This window comes from Choristoneura fumiferana, chromosome Z, assembly GCF_025370935.1.
Source record: "Choristoneura fumiferana chromosome Z, NRCan_CFum_1, whole genome shotgun sequence".
Classification (NCBI taxonomy): domain Eukaryota; kingdom Metazoa; phylum Arthropoda; class Insecta; order Lepidoptera; family Tortricidae; genus Choristoneura; species Choristoneura fumiferana.
In genome coordinates, this window is record NC_133472.1 from 21,173,585 (window position 1) to 21,190,516 (window position 16,932).

Here is a 16,932-nt window from a genome sequence, read left to right on the forward strand (position 1 = left end):
TATTCTAAATATTATTAAAGAACAACCAGCATAGAAAATGGCGTGTTTTTACAATTACTTATCAACTTCAAAAATGGCATTTGCAAAAAAACACTTAGAAAAGCCTTGAACAGAAAAGTTGCACTTTGCTCCCTCTCGCCAGGGAGAAAAAGTTACTTTTCTGAAGGAGAGAGAAATATCTAAATACCTTTATGTCACCAACAATATAAGGTCTACTGTATGCATATATTTGACGCTACAGCTTTGTAGATATTTATGTACTTGTACTTACTGTACATTGCCATAGATTAATTAGAATTAGTAGAATTGGAAAAAAAATAAAAATTGTTTACAACTTATTATGTAGTTCACAAGAAACCAGAAGAAAAAAACAATTAAGTAATTTATATTTTTACATACAGTCACAAATGTACGTAATAGGTACGCAAACCGAAAGAGAATAGGCGAGCAGCATTCGAGGGAGTGTATTGTAGTTGACAAAGGCTATGAGTTATGACAGAGGGATTTCAGTCGTTTCCCCGACTGTTAGTCTTATCGTATTTATCATTCTCGTTGCGGTGGACGGTTTAGTAAATGAGCAAGTAGATGGTTGTTGACTTTTTTTTCGTGAGAAAAGGTAGTAAATTGGAACAGTAACATAAAGACGACTTCTGGTAAACTCGCCTATGGAATTTATTCATTTAATGTATAAATATGTTTTTTGTGGTTTTAATAAAGATTTTTATTATAGGTTAGAATTAGAACTATATGTCGTGCTTATTAGAACATACGTACTGTAACATAAATGGCTTATCGACAATGGTGAATTCATGGATTACTTGCATAGAAGAGAATCGTGCGACCTTTTCATGAAACTATCAGAATATTTATACGTAAATGAGAGAATGACTGTTTTTACAATACCCCGTGGCAGGCTACAGTTGTTAGACTGTCACTATACATACAAAACGTATATCTTTCTAGGAAGCCGCTTTTAATTAGTCAATCGAGCACGTCCACGCAAATTCTACAGTCGGTGCCCTAACATAAGTACTTTTCTATGCAACTAGTTTGAAAAAGTGGATACATAAGTTAGAAAAGCGACCGTACGGAAGTCCACGGGTTGGCCGTGGATGGTGAATTATAAAATCGTCCACGGTACTCGAAAATATAATAAAAGTTAATATACACGATTTAGGCGGATGAATACATTCATAAAGTGATATGAGGTGGGGGGTTCTGGGCAGCCGGGAGTGCCGCAACGCCGATCTCGCCTCGGCTCTCGGTGTTGATGGAGTGGTCGGCCGAGTGGAGCAGCGGCGCGGCGGCCTCCACGATCAGCGCGATGGCAGATGCGGGAGCGGGCGCAGGCGCGGCAGCGGGCGCGGGAGCGGGCGCCGGCGCCGGCGCGGCGTTACGCATACGTTCCAGCCACGAAGGAACACGCGCCGCCATCGACGTCGCCGCCGGCCGAATCAGAGGCTGCGTATCGTCATTCTGAGCACTGGAAGACGAAAGTAAAGATATTGAGCTCTTTAGTTTGAATTGGCCGGTTATTTATTATTCAAACTTAAGGCTGTCCTCTATCTGAACTCATAAAAAGCCTTGATTGCGTCCGTTTGCTCACTTATAAAACTAAAATAAAGAGGGTCCTATCACTAATAATAGTTCACTATATATTTAAACTGAAAAACATTACTTGACAGTCAAAATCGTAGGATCAATAATTCCACCCATAGAAGCTCATGTCAGTTTCTATGGGCGTGTACATGAAAAACTGGGTCGGTATTTTCATGTCAGTATTATTCGGCCCGGTAAAGAGAGTGACCTGTCAAAACGATCGAGTCAAAGACACGTAAATTCTTTTTTAATGTTTTTTATTCTGGACTGTGGAACTACCCGTAACCGACCGGACTGTCGTAATTTGGCGGTAAAGAAAACTCGTTCATTTTTTAAAATTAATATTTTTTCTGTTAATAGAAGTGTAGAAAGGTTATTCCTATTGATATAAAAAGTTTCAAGCGTTTCTAAATTGTTCAGACATTCCCCATTGGCGGCGGTCACCATTTGAGTGCTTAGCCATTTTTAAAATCTGTAAATTAAATTAAATAAACATTAAATATCATGGGACACTTGACACCAATTAGAGAGAGTAGAGTAGTCTGAGTAGTCTCATAATATTACTTCCAGGCGCAAACACATCTGGAAAGCTGCCTTGAAAACATTTTGACTAAAAGTGCAAGTCGGCCATAGCATATTTTGCCCCTAAAATATTCAGACAAATTGACCTGGTGGCACAAACATTTTGTACTTTGTGACAGTGTTACATCTCAACATTCTATGCATTTTGGCATTTGTACCAAAACGATTTGTTACCAAAAAAAAGCAAATTGAACAGGTAAAGCAAGTAATAGTAGATAGGTAGGCTAGGTGTTACCGAACATAAATCCATCTTTAAAATTTATGGCAAAACCCTATTTAGGAAAATATAGTGCAAGTTTATAAAAAAAAAAACACTTACTGTTCCTCATGTGTAGAGTTGCTTTCTTCGTCATGCTGTTGCTCGTTCTGTGAACAAAAAAAGATTAGTTCTATCCCACTACTACTATAAACGCGAAAGTTTGTATGGATGGATGTTTGTTATACTTTCACGCAAAAACTACTTAACGTATTTGCATGAAATTTGGCATACAAGTAATACATACCTACCCGGGATTAACATATAGGCCCGAAATAATGTGTAGTTCCTGTGGAACCAAAAAACGTTTAAACTATATACTAACTCACGGGCAAAAGCTAGTGCTATATATTTAAATGGCCAATTATTATACCTTTTTATTGTGGTCATTTGAGCAAATAGTTTACTGCTCATCCATCCACAGAGTGCAGTACAGTACAAGCAATTCGAAATAATAAATAATAGGAATAATATGAATTTCAATACTTTTGGCTACTTTCTTGTATGTACTTTGTTAATGCATTCAATGCTTTGCATATAATATTAAACGTAGTGCTGAATCCCAAAAAATGCCTTGAATGCTACTGTGAGTTCATACACTAATACTGTGACAGTGAACATGATGTCTAGCGCGCGTTCATTTTATTTCTTACTATTTAATTGCGTAAGATGGCGTTAGAAAAACGAATGCAATTCCGTGGATTCCTGAGTAAAAATATATATTTCACTTAGTCCGTCAGTTGGATTATGAAGCAGTAAACATTGGACCGTATTTTTTCTTTTGTCAATCAAACAGGTTACCTTGAAAAGATCCTTTTTAGGGATAAGGTCTCTTTTGTATTCTTGTTGTTCTGTGTTTTATGTATAACAAAGTATTTACATACATACATACAAAAAATAAATGGAAAAGATTAAGCGCGTCAAAGTTCGGGACTTCTTAGCAAAGTGTTCATAGGTGTAACGTCACACGGAACTTTAACCGGCTATATCTCCATAATTTTTTGTTTAATTGACAAAAGAAAAAACACGCATGCGATATTTTTTGAAAGTGTAACTGACAATATTTTTTTATATTACAGTACATTTTTATCTATGGATATCCGTATCATAACTTCTAGCCATTCCTGGAATGGTACGCGGCACTTTAATTACATTCAAATTTAGAACATCTTAAAAAAACAAAAATCATGTTTGGTTGCGGTAATCGAATTAGTCGATTTGTAATTTCAATCAATAATAAAATAATTATTTGATACATTTTTTGAATCGCGAATATTACAATGATTTGAGAATCAAAATAGACTCAAGTCTAGTTGAATATGAATTAAAAAACTATAACTGTCACTGTCAGTAATTTATTAAAACTGAAGTTTTATGCCTACAAACAAGAACCACTAACTCAAAAATGCAGGTATATCTGTCTGTACCATATTGTAGAAAACTTATGATATGCATGTAGCCCTTTCGAACCCAGCCGAGTATGAAAAGTTACGAAAATGGACTTTATGTACAATACATGTCAAGTTCAAAATTAAAATGTAAGAGTTATGACAGTGGACCTTATGTACATTCCATGTCAAATTCAAATTCAAATGTAATTAACCCGCACAATTGTATCGGCTGGGTTCGAAAGGGGTGGATAAAATTAGGTATGCGATTGTACATACATAATTAGGCATTACGTATCAGTCACATAAATAAGTATTAGGTATCTGCATCCGTTAGATAATGCAGGCCTCGTTTAGCGTGTGGCGCGGAGGCGCGCGGGCGGCTCACCTCGCGGGAGGCGCGGCGCTGGCGCTGGCGCTGGCGCGTCACGAAGCGCGCCGCGCGCACGAACGGGTTCTCTCGCTGCGGCTCGAACGTGCCGCCCTGAAACAACGCACGGCATGTCAGCACTCAGCACTCGCGCCGCGCCGGCGACCTACCACCACCTACTTAACGATAATATCAGACCACTCGATGAACGCACCAACTATCTGTTTAACTGGTATCAGAGTTGATAGTGCATTATTTATTATGCGTACCAAAAACACCTAAATTGCCCAAGACAGTTGTTTTTACCCTAGATCAAATATTGAAGAGTTCGAGTATCTTAATAAACAATAATAAATCACTGAAGTAAATATTTATTATTTATTTTGACGATTTGCAATTTCATGGAAGTGGAAAAATGCTTTAAATTTGATATTATTTCTCATTAGATAAACCTCTTGCTCGTTTGCCTCCCTCTCATAATAAAACAACCGCTATTTCACTACTTGCAAAGTTAGACGAGAACAAGGTACTTGGAATAACATGTGTCGTTATTTGTGTAAGTAAAGCCAGAGAAGGAGTGTGAAGTGTCGGCACTCGGCAGTCGGCAGTCGGCAGTGTCAGTGAGCACCTGCGTGGGCCTGTGGGCGCTGGGCGCGAGCGGCTCGCGCGAGTCGTCGCTGTCGGAGTCGGAGAGCGCGGGCCGGCGCTCGCCCGCCGCGAACACGCGCCGCTTGCACACCGGGCACACGCGCCGGCTCTGCGTCAGCCACGGGTCGATGCACTTCGAGTGGTACGCTGCAACACAACACCCACCCATCCGAACGTTGCTTACTGCTCAGCTGAACCATATTACAATTAAAGTGGAACTAAAGCCAATCAGTTTACGGCCTTCCTGTGACCGTTGAGAATGACGGTGATGTGATGAGTAGAGACCGGATTATATGCATTATGCAATTTCATCAGCCTGTTGTTGATCTCGTCCGTTGTTTTGCACTTGGTTAGACATTGGGAGCGATTATGCAGAACTAAATGCAAGCTTTCAGGTTTCTGGATTTGGGCAGGGTCAGGACGGAGCGTGGACTTCATCACAGGTGACCGTTCAACGTTCACATTGATATTTAGTGCTTCTGGTAATACGACGATCACTTCCAGTTTTCAGCATGTTGATCACAGAGACATCACTGAATATTCGAAAGTAGAAAAAGGGGTTCATCGCATACCTACAGCTTCTTCTTTTCGTAGAAGTCGACAAGCCGCGGGTCTCTATGGCGCCGCTGCCCAGAACCAATGCGGCCCCAATCTCAACATCGCCATTCCTAATGCCCACTTTAGTGTTGAAGTCCCTCATAACGCTAAAATATGTCTCGGGAGAATTCAGCTGAACCGATTTAGATGAAATTTAGCAGGGAGTCAGGTTGAGTATCTAGGAAGGACATAGGATAGTTTTATCCCGGAAAACTGCATAGTGCCCTGGAGAGAGCCCTAATCGAATGAGGGCCAAAAGACAGGCAAAATATCGCTAGACTGACGTTACGGTCTTGCTTGCAATTGGCTAAAAACTAAATGAGCCAATTGCAAGCAAGACCATAACATCAAAATAACAGCACGATACTAACGCCATCAAGCGGTATTTCGCCTGTCTTTTAGCTCTCAAAAATGCGCGCACTGTGTTCCAGGATCAGGGTAAGTGTTACCGTGCGCGCAGGGCAGCACGCGCAGTCGCTCGCCCTCCACGTAGTCGTCGAGGCAGATGGCGCAGGTGTCGTAGGGGTCGCCCTTGCTGAACTTGCAGGTCGGGATCTTTTTGAGCGCGCGCGAGGGCAGCCGCCGCCGCCGCGCGTGCTGCCGGTCGCGCACGCACTTCACTATCTGCAACCACACTCAGTCTAAACAAACTAGCTCTTTAGCTGCTATCAAAATAGTTAGTTAAATTGCTAGGACTCACTCTATAATTACTTTAATTGCGATCTACGCGCGCCACTAAAGGGTACTAAATGAAACCAGATATCGAACTAGAACAAAACACAGACCATGCTGCGTACGCTTCAGAAAGAAAGAAAAGAAAATACATTTAATTAACGTCATACAAACATCACAATGAGGGTTTTTCGACAGGAGAAATATTGCTACATGGCGTTAGTATCGTGAGGTCCGTTTGACGTTCGACGTTTGCTTGCGATTGGCTCATTTAGTTATTTAACCAATCACGAGCAAACGTCAAACAGAACTCACGATACTAACGCCATCTAGCGATATTGCGTCTGTCGTGAAACCCCCCTTGCTAGAACTGACGCAACGTCGGTGACGTTACACAACTCACTCTTTAATCACTTAAATTGCGATCTACGCGTGCCACTAAAGGGTATAAATGAAACCAGATATCGAACTAGAACAAAACACGGCCCATGCCGCGTACGCTTTAGAAAGAAAGAAAGATAAAGAAAATTTTTAACAAAAAAGTAAAACCGACTCCAAAAAAATAAAAAAATAACAAAAAATGGAACCGACTACAAAACCCTTGAAAATATTTTTCTAGGTAAGTAGGTACGTACTAGCTCGAAGTCGGTGACTCAGCAGGAGCCAGCATTCAGTTCGATTCAGTTCCCCCGACTGTACAGTACAGCCAACCATGAACTCTTAACTGTGATACATCTGATCCATACGTTTTGCAGTGTGTTGGCAAATCAATGGGCCTGAACAACTTCACTTAACAATGTGATCTTTGTGATAAATGAAAATACTTGTTTTTAATTACCAATAATCCCATTATTATGAAAAGGCAGATGGCAACGACAATAGCGAATGGCAGTAAGAGCTGGGTGTTGATGTCAAATGGCGCTCCGTTCACCATTATATAATAACTGCGAACAAATTGTTATTGATCAATTAATTAAATGCTTTATTTCAAGAAAAGTAAATAAATAAGAATGTCCCGAAATACACACCCTTTGGTGTAGAGATAATATTCGGCAAGCGCCTCGCCGGTAATGTTGTTGACAAACACTGACGGGATATCAACGGGCAACGGGTTTTCTGTTGTCATAGTATCTGCAAAACAGACAAGACACGGTAATGAGTGATCCAACATTATTAGAGCTAGCTAGTTAAACCTATATTCGAGCGAATATTATAAATTTACCTTAGGGCTACTTATTTTTTTTTTTACCAAAGCTTAATTTGTCTATCGCTTATACTTAAAGGTAACGGTTAGGTAGTTGCTGAAACATGACAGCGATTGGGAGTATGTAATTGTTAAAAAGATTTAATTTTGGTTTTCTCTTTATAGTAGTGACTCAATAAAATAGTACAATTTTTCTATGGAAACCGACATTCAATTAGGGCTCTGCGGCCCTTTCAGATCACTATTACGGGACCACTATTGAGCCAAAACCAATCTTAAGGTTTTTTTTAATCTTTTTGTATTTTTTATTTCAATTCCAAATTTTTAGTTTTATTTTTCAAATTTTTAGTTTTATTTTGACCATCAGTGGTGTAGCAATATAGCACGCGGTACGGAATACCGAGGACCTGGGTTCGATTCCCAGTGCTGGTCATATTTTTCTGGTTTTTCTGTGCATCTAAATTTCAGTTTGTATTTTCACTATTGAGGTATTTATTTTCGGTCTAAAAGTATTCATATAGATTAGTATGGAACCAAGTTATCGCGAGATAAATATACTCATTATTAGGTACTTATTAATAAAATCCGTTCCAACCAGGAATTAATGCCAAACAATACCCGATAACAGTATAAAGACCAACCTCATTAATTTATTACAAGGCGTTCGTGCTTTTATCAAATGTTTTTGATAGCGAGAATTTGTATCCAAAACATATTTAATTATTATATATAAGTGTAGCGATCGATACCTATACCTGGCCATCTCCACGATTTGGAATTGCTTAGTGCACAGGCATTCTATTGTCGAGTCAAAACAAATCTTTATTGAACAATGAATAAGGACATTAAGAACAAAGCGAGCAATTCGTATTTTTATACGAAGGTTTTTTTACTTGTTCAAATCTATCCAAGTCCAGTACAATGTCCGCATACGAACCGAAACATGACGATTTGTAACGCAGCTCTCATCCAACTAAACACTCAACGGTTAACCAACAATCGCACCACAAATCTATTACACGCGTTGTTTGTTCTGAGATTCAAACTTAAGGAACTCTTCAAATTAACTATTTGTAGAGTTAATTTGTGTGTCATTAAGCGCACTCTTGCACTCGTTTAGCCCTCTTTCTTGCTACTGGGTCCTTAAGTAATGTTTAACTGAGAATAACAGTTTTATCAGTGCAGTGCTAATGGCCCATACATGGTGCCGATAGTACGCTTATTATTCATTACATATTGATTTGGGTCTCTTTTCTTGGAATCGGAGAAATTGTACTTCTAATTAAATACTTAATGTGGTAACTAATATGATGTATTGTAAAAGAGGACAATTAAAGGTATTGCCACGAAATTTTAGAAACAGGTTGGAAAGGCCTTCATACCAGTGTGTGTATTGGAACCTGTCTTACCGCTCGTTGACACCACTACATTACGTGGGTGCTAACTGACAGAAGGTGTTGAACGTTGGCAAAGTACTGACCGAGCTCTGTGGAGTTGACGTTGTGAACAATAGCACAACCGTAGCCCGCTGCTTGCGCGTTACGGATTTTTGTGTCGAAACTGCAGTTGTACCTGATGGCAGACAATATAACTGCTTACTGAAATATGCTCACTTACGCGGCTTTGTTAAGTCAGCATAAGAATAGTTCGGTACCTACTTATTTTTCAGATTTTGCAATTCATTCATTTCTTTTATTTCACAAACTTTACAATTATTGTGCATTTGCACTTATTTACATTTTGAAGCGTTGAATAAACTTCTGTATTATACTTAACTGTACATATTACTTGATGTCGTTAAAGTTACAAGGATAAAAATCATACCTACGAGTACCCCAATGACATTCGTAGACTGTACGAGTATTTAGAAAGAGGTTTTATGTCGTCGTTATGTCTAATCTATTCTATAAGTGAAATGACGCTTTACGTGTAGAGAAGTGAACAATTGTCTAACATCTCAAAACCCATACAATCCTACTAATATTATAAATGCGAAAATTTGTGAGTGAGTGAGTATGTTAGTTACTCCTTCACGCTGAAACGGCTGGACGGATTTCGATGAAATTTGGTATGTAGATAGCTGGACATCTGCAATAAAACATATGATTCAGTCAATTAAGGAATGAGAAGGGGACAATCTCGGAATGAGAGATAGATAATAAGCTGGAAACTCGTATACAGCTTCATTTTGGTGTCCTAAATGAGATCCCGTGTCCACCGTCCGGCTCCATCATGAGATCAGCTTGATGGTGCCATAATCTTGCATTGTCACACTCACGTATTTTCTGACATATTTACATACGTACTTACGAACATTGCAAGTTAAATAAAAAAACAAATAAATAATGTATTGTTAATGATATTTCAATGCCTTAAAACTTTATACAAGGTTTTATTCACTGAGATTCACGGTTGATCTTGCATCAGTCAGTATGGCTGAGCGCTGCGGGCTCTCTGCCCTCTATCTCAAAACCGGCCAAGAGCGTGTCGGATACGGTCAAAATAGGGTTTCGTTGCCATTACTAAAAAAAAATATTAATATTTTTCTAAGGGTTTCGTATTTTGTACGGAATCTTCTAAGTTTAGGTATATTTCTCAAGTTAACTTAGCCATCATAGTTTTCCTTGAAAGTTTGATATACTACCTACCATTCTGATTTTTTTCCAATTTTTCCACCCACCGGTTTAGATTTTAGAGGGAGGATCGTTTTAGCAACCCCCAACCAACCTATCCAACGATACCCCACACTACAAGGCTGGATGAGAAAAAAAAATCACCCCCACTACGTCTATAGGAGGTACTCCAAAAAATTTTTTTTGATTTTTTTATTGTAGGTACCATTTTGTCGGCAGCGTGTACATATACATTCGTGCAAAATTACAGCTTTCTAGCATTGATAGTCCGTGAGCAAAGCCGCGGACGGACGGACAGACAGACAGACATGGCGAAACTATAAGGGTTCCGTTTTTGCCATTTTGGCTACGGAACCCTAAAAATGGATAGAAGAATGTGAGTAGCAGACCTGGCGATGAGCACGATCCACTTGCCGGTAAAGTTGTCCGGGGGCGGCGCGGGCTGCAGCTTGCCGCAGCCGTCGCGCGGGGCGGCCAGCACCAGCCGCCCGCGCAGCCCGTCGTCCGGCACCTTCGCGCCGAACGCCGCCGGCTGGTCGTCGAACTCGTCCATAGGCTGCACGCGTGGACGCAACAAACACATCTCGTTATATCGCCACATCGGACTCCCCACACTTCCAATATGTATATTAGCTAGTGGTGGGAATGAAACTTACTTTCCACTCTCGCTTGCCCTTACGTGGTGTGGGTATTATATAATATAAGTAATAACAATAACCTAACCAACAAAAAGTTGGAAAACCTCCGACTTTCTCAGCAAATTTCAGTACCTCAAAAATGGCTAAACCGATTTTGATGAAACATGTCTAAGAACCATCGCTAGAAAATCTGATTTTAAATAAAAAAAAACCGCATTCAAATCGGTCCACCCGTTAAGGAGCTACGGTGCCACTGCCACAGATAGACACACAGATACACATAGCGGTCAAACTTACAACACCCCTCTTTTTGCGTCGGGAGTAAAAATAATCATTCATAAGTATCATTCCCACTTAAACAGAGGCACGATTTGGGATGGTACTAGACTAGGATTATGATTTTCGTACCTAATTCCAATGTGTGCTACCATACCACTGCGACAACATTAGCGAATATGATAATGTACTAATACTTGTTGGTGCTACATGACCATCGTGGTCGCCACTCGAGACCTTTTCTCAACGTAAACCATAGGCATGCGAAAAACTTGAATGTAGCAAGTAGAATGTGTGTTTTCTGTACTGCTTACTGTGTTGGTGTGCAATTAAGAGTTATTGTATTGTATTATATTGTGTTGATGCAGTATGTCGTCATCATCATCTTGTCCTCACAATTTAAGTATTTTAATTGTAACAACGTTTATGGCAGCTTGACGGTTTGTGGATATGTAGATTGTTCCCCTTGAGTAGGTCATGTTTTTTTCATGCGTGCGCGGCGTGCGGCGGCGGCGGCTCGCTTTCGCTTACCGAGTGCGGCGTGGTCTGCGTGTAGACGACGACGGTCGCGCGCGCGGCGCCGAGCAGCCCGCAGCACGCACACGCGACGACCAAGCCCCACATCCTCATGGCGACTCACTACTTTTACTTGATTTTTAAGTGTACAGAAGTCAAAGTTCACATCTCAATTGTTCGTATGCAGACTCGTAGGTGGATAACTCGACAGAATAAATCTGAAAGTGAATATACATTAATATAATAATACCTATAACAAAAAAACTGGAAACAATATGTAATAGTGCTAGTTTAGCTGGTCCTAAAAGAAACTGCATGTATATATTTATTATTTTTGTGGCACCATGCCGCGACGTCGGGGTCAACGGGGTCACGCGGTTTTGTCACTTAATGTGTTTTTATTGGTTATATGAATGTATAGTCTATAGTTAGGTTTTATGGTCCGTGTTGCCCGAAATAATTGGTAATTGGCGATTCCGCTATAGACAATGCTCAACATTTGTTTTTTAATATAGCATCTGGTCCTCCTTCGTTACTACAAAAATGAACACTAAAATCACTTAAATTTTCAATTTGTAGTGATTAGAAATGATAAAATTTGACGGTGCTCTTTATTTCGCATAACATTAATTGTCCTAATATGAATTCGCATATTTGGCATTACATCGAACTTGCATAATTATAAAAAAAAAACATAAAACTTATTTAGCATAAGAATGAATTCACATAACTGAAATATCATAACATAACATTATTATCTAATATATAAAATACTCTTGTGTCACAGAAGTGTCACAGTGTTTGTGACCAAACTACTCCGAAACGGTTTGACAAATTTTAATGATATTTTTGGGTAAGTATATTCGGTAATCTGAGAATAGGCCGTAAACTATTTTTCTTACTTCTACGCGACCGGACTCGCAGGCAACAGCTAGTTAACTATAACTTTATTTGTTATAAAATGAATTCGCATAATTTTATCAACTGCGTTAATTGGCTTGGTCAGGGGAGAACCGACTTGGTTATGTTAGGTTCAGAAGGTTAAGGCGGGAGCGAAGCGTAGCGTAACTCCCGAACGCTTGAGCTTTCGATGTTAGGTATTTTTATAACAGCCCGATAATAGATATTTTCACATAGTAATTCACTAAATACGGAAAATCAAAATAATCATTTTATATTTATCCTCGTCCTGCCCAAGTTCTCATATAAAGAACACATTAGTTAGTGGTTCCCGCCCAGCATATTTTTAAACAGCTTAAAAATTCTGCCCAGTGTCCTTAATAAATCACGTATTCGAATTTGCCATCTACTGGTCAAATTTTTAGTAGTTTGCGATTTATTTTGCTCGTTTCTGATTGGTTGGAGTATAGGCCAAGATTTTCTTAAGGGATTTCATTAAACTTGCTGTTATTTGCAGCTCAGCGACACGTCACAATTCAAGAATGGGGCAACTTCCAGAAGAGGCAAATTGGATCTGAATTTGTCTTGGTCATTTTATGAGATTTTTAAATGAGTGTTATACCAAATAGAAACCTAGCAGTTCTAATTTGTGGTAATGTTTTTATTTTTGCTAAGGATTTATCTGATTTATTATGTCAACTTTTCAAATTTTGTCCTTTTTAAATCACATTGGGCAGCAGGGCTACTACGAAACTCGAAGTTCGTATCATACCGTCCCTCTCGCTCTCGTATTAAATAGTATAAGTGTCAGAGGGACCGCACGACACGAACTTCGAGTTTCGTAGTGGCCCTGCAGAAACCACTAGAGATAAGTTAAATTATTAATTGAGTGAAGAAGAGAAAGGAGTACTATTTTTCAATTTTATGTACGAATGTTGGTTAGTCTATTTCTTTGGCACACCCTTGCACTTAAACCATTTTTTTGATATGAGGTGTCATTAAATTTATCATAAATTATGGGAGTAACATAAGATATCTAATATGCAGTCCGTTGGGTTTTTAAATGCTTTTAAAGTTTATTTGTTATAGAAATGGTTTATTGACAGTTCGAAAATGTATTGAGAGATAATCTTGGATATTTTATTCCGCTTGATGATTATGACGAAGATTATTAGTATATTGACCCTCAATGTTTCAGTCGCCTCTTTGTTTACGTTTTATTCTTAAGTACTCGTACGGTCTTTACCTGCAAGAAGCAATTAGTTATTTTATGGTTATTGTTGATTTAAACTTTGTATTACAAAAAAAAAGCTTTAAAATTCAATAAATTAGTTTTTTTGTCCAAAAAAAGATAAATAAATAGTTTATGCCCAATGTTCTTGATAAATGACAATATAATGATAGGTGACTATGGCAATTCTGCCCAACGTTCTTAAAAAATAACAAAAGATATTGGCTTCTAAACAGCTCATTCTATCATGTACATAGTACCTACATCCTAAAAAAATAAATTAAAAAAATCCTACTTGCCTTAATTTCAACCCCTTCCTTGCCTTAATTTTAACACCTTAATTTCAACAAAAATTGTCTTGGGCAGAACCTACTAAAATAAGTGTGCTTCATTAAGAACACTGGGCAGAATACGGAACTTCCTATAAATGGCTTGGGCAGGACGAGGTTTTATTGTTTAATACTTACGCAAAGTAATGTTCTGCTTATTAAATTTTTGCCTTGTTTTCTTTATGCCAATTTGCACTATGCGAATTAACATTGTGCATATTCAATTGTGCAAATTAATGCTATGCAGATTAATAATCATGCGAAATAACATTAGGCCAATTTCAATTAGGGATACATATAAATTTAATGTGAATTCATATTGACCCTTCAATTACAGATGATGTTGCACCTGCAATGGCAATGGCTTTAAAGTGGAATACTTGTAATTGTTTTTGTGTTCTCTAAATTTTTGTGTTTCCCAATATTTCCAATGTATGAGCACAAAGTACCTATTGTAAATGATATATAATTAACAGGTATTTGTGTTTGTTCTATGATCTACTGAGCATAGTAGGGTTGATGTTGTTGCACCTGCAATAGCACTTTAAATCTCTAGTGGCTATTACATACATTCCATTTAATTTCTCTAAATAATTCACAGGAGAACTGGTTACATATTTCTTTAAAAAATATTTTGTACGTTTTTAAACTCTCAAGGAAAACTATAGCGGCTAAGTTTGCTTGAGAATTATAAGTACTTTATGAGTAAATAGCAGCCTAAGGTATAAAATATACCTAAACTTGGAAGATTCCGTATAAAATACGAAATCCTTAGAAAAATATTACTTAATTTTTCCATAATGGCTACAGAACCCTATTTCGGACGTGTCCGACACTCTCTTGGCCGGGTTTTTTCCTATAATTAATTTACTTATATTTGGCAGCATGAATGAGCACACTCAACAATAAATTAACCTCGTAAGGCCCAACATCCTAAATTTAGGACATTCGTCAAAGCTAATGTCAAACTTCACTAATTGACATTAAGCTTCAAATTCTAATGATCAAAATTTGACGTGGGCTTTAGGAGGTTAACACATTCAGTGCCAAGAATCCAATAGTTGGGTTCTCTGTTTTTGCTACAAAGCAGAAAAACGCTGCTATTGGTTATGAGCATAGCAATATGTGTCCACAAATGTGTTAAGCTAATATTGCACCCAATGAGTGATTAAATATCAATCTTTCACTTAACAATCCATTCCACCAACAATCTAAAACTTACAATGTTAAAATCTAAAATATCAACAATCAAGATTGGTTTTTGGGAATCTTTTTGTATTTTTTATTTCAATTCAAAATTTTTACTTTTACAGTTATCCCGTAAAACCTAAATTGAAAATACAAACTGAAATATATATGCACAGAAAAACCAGAAAATTAAGACCAGCACTGGGAATCGAACCCAGGTCCTTGGCATTCCATGCCGCTTGCTATACCGCTACACCACTGCTGGACAACAGTACAGACACAAATTTCCCCTATGCACCACATATCTCAGCTTGTTTGAAAGATTCCAAAAAACCAATCTTAATTTGATTGCTTAATAATGATATCTCTTGTCCGGGTGAGCGGTTAGTTCCAATGGAATGACAAGTTTCTCGATGAGGGCTACGGTATAGATGTTGCTAGCGTCACTGCTTAAGTGGCTAAATAAGAAACAAACAAGCTCGAGATATGTGGTGCATAGGGGAAATTTGTGTCTGTACCGTTGTCTAGCAGTGGTGTAGTGGTATAGCACGCAGCATGGAATGCCGAGGACCTCGGTTTGATTCCCAGTGCTGGTCTTAATTTTCTGGTTTTTCTGTGCATCTATATTTCAGTTTGTATTTTCAATATCAACAATCAACAACATTCACATACATATATCAAATTTATGCCAAAAGATTGGCCTCCTACTTACCTTTTAAGGCAAGTTTATTAAAAAAGTTATCCGTAATAAACTCCTGTTTTTGTCACTGGCACCAATACATCCATTATAAATAAAATACTGATGATATTTATTAACATCCTCTGCTTTGCCATGTCCCTAACAAATGTTTCAACCCATTCTTACTACCAATAATTAAGAACTAGTCACTAGATAATTGAATCAGGGAAGTTTGTTTTGATGTAAATTCGGTGTCGTAACAACACTGCGATTAACACAAAGACAATTCCTTCGCGATGCATCATTCAACATTTCAGTCGCGTTTGTGGGGAGCAGGTACAGCATGTATTGTATTTAACTTAATTCAATTAATTGAACAAACAATGTACATGGTAGCCTTGGACCTAGTTTAGTACTAATGACAACAATAAGTCATGTTAGCATGATATATTATAAAATAGCCAATGTGAACATCAGTACATACCTACATAAATAAACGTCACAAGTAATTTTATTCCACCGAAAAGACAGACACGCTGTTTCTTTATAGTAACGGATAAATCACGTTTCAAACACTGTTAGCATAATAATTAAACCTAGAAGCTTTCCAGGAAAACAAATACAAGATTAGAGATCCAATTGCGACTATTTCTTTGGACTATTTATGACAGAGCTACTCAACTCAACTCACTCAACTCACCACTCATCGACAATTTTTTTTTCATCAACACGGCTGGCACTTTGAACGTTCGGAACAAGGTGCGGCCATATGCAATCGCTCGTCGCTCGTTTGCTTGCAGCGATAAATCTGGTCTAGTGTGAGAGCGTTTTCACATTATCCGATCCGATATCGTATCGGCATCGGACGACGATACAAAGTCATCATCATCCCAGCCTATATACGTCCCACTGCTGGGCACAGGCCTCCTCTCAGAAGAAGAGGGCTTGGGCCATAGTTCCCACGCGGGCCCAGTGCGGATTGGAAACTGCACACACACCATTGAATTGCTTCGCAGATTTGTGCAGGTTTCCTCACGATGTTTTCCTTCACCGCAAAGCTCGTGGTAAATTTCAAATGTAATCTCGCACATGAATTTCGAAAAAATCAGAGGTGCGAGCCGGGGTTTGAACCCACGACCCTCTGCTTGAGAGGCGATAGGTCAAACCACTAGGCCACCACGGCTTTTTTTTGTATCAAATGTGTACCTACCTGTCGTTCACATTGT

At 38.6% G+C, this 16,932-nt stretch overlaps 1 protein-coding gene across 4 annotated transcripts; it reads right to left on the reverse strand.

Annotated features, from left to right (window-relative positions):
- Nucleotides 1–648: 648 nt before the first annotated feature.
- Nucleotides 649–16,464, reverse strand: gzl (godzilla E3 ubiquitin protein ligase). 4 transcript variants are annotated; one of them, XM_074092402.1, is made up of 11 exons: nucleotides 16,407–16,464; nucleotides 11,395–11,597; nucleotides 10,339–10,505; nucleotides 8,797–8,888; nucleotides 7,141–7,243; nucleotides 6,951–7,056; nucleotides 5,890–6,064; nucleotides 4,824–4,990; nucleotides 4,214–4,309; nucleotides 2,501–2,547; nucleotides 649–1,483 (listed from the first exon to the last, which is right to left on the reverse strand). In XM_074092402.1, the coding sequence occupies exons 2-11, from the start codon at nucleotides 11,491–11,493 to the stop codon at nucleotides 1,192–1,194; spliced, it is 1,344 nt and encodes a 447-aa protein (XP_073948503.1). In that variant the 5' UTR covers nucleotides 11,494–11,597; nucleotides 16,407–16,464; the 3' UTR covers nucleotides 649–1,191. The 4 variants fall into 4 exon arrangements, with proteins under 4 accessions (XP_073948503.1, XP_073948497.1, XP_073948489.1 ...); XM_074092396.1 differs by lacking the exon at nucleotides 16,407–16,464 and adding an exon at nucleotides 16,195–16,400; XM_074092388.1 differs by lacking the exon at nucleotides 16,407–16,464 and adding an exon at nucleotides 16,191–16,400.
- Nucleotides 16,465–16,932: the final 468 nt, after the last annotated feature.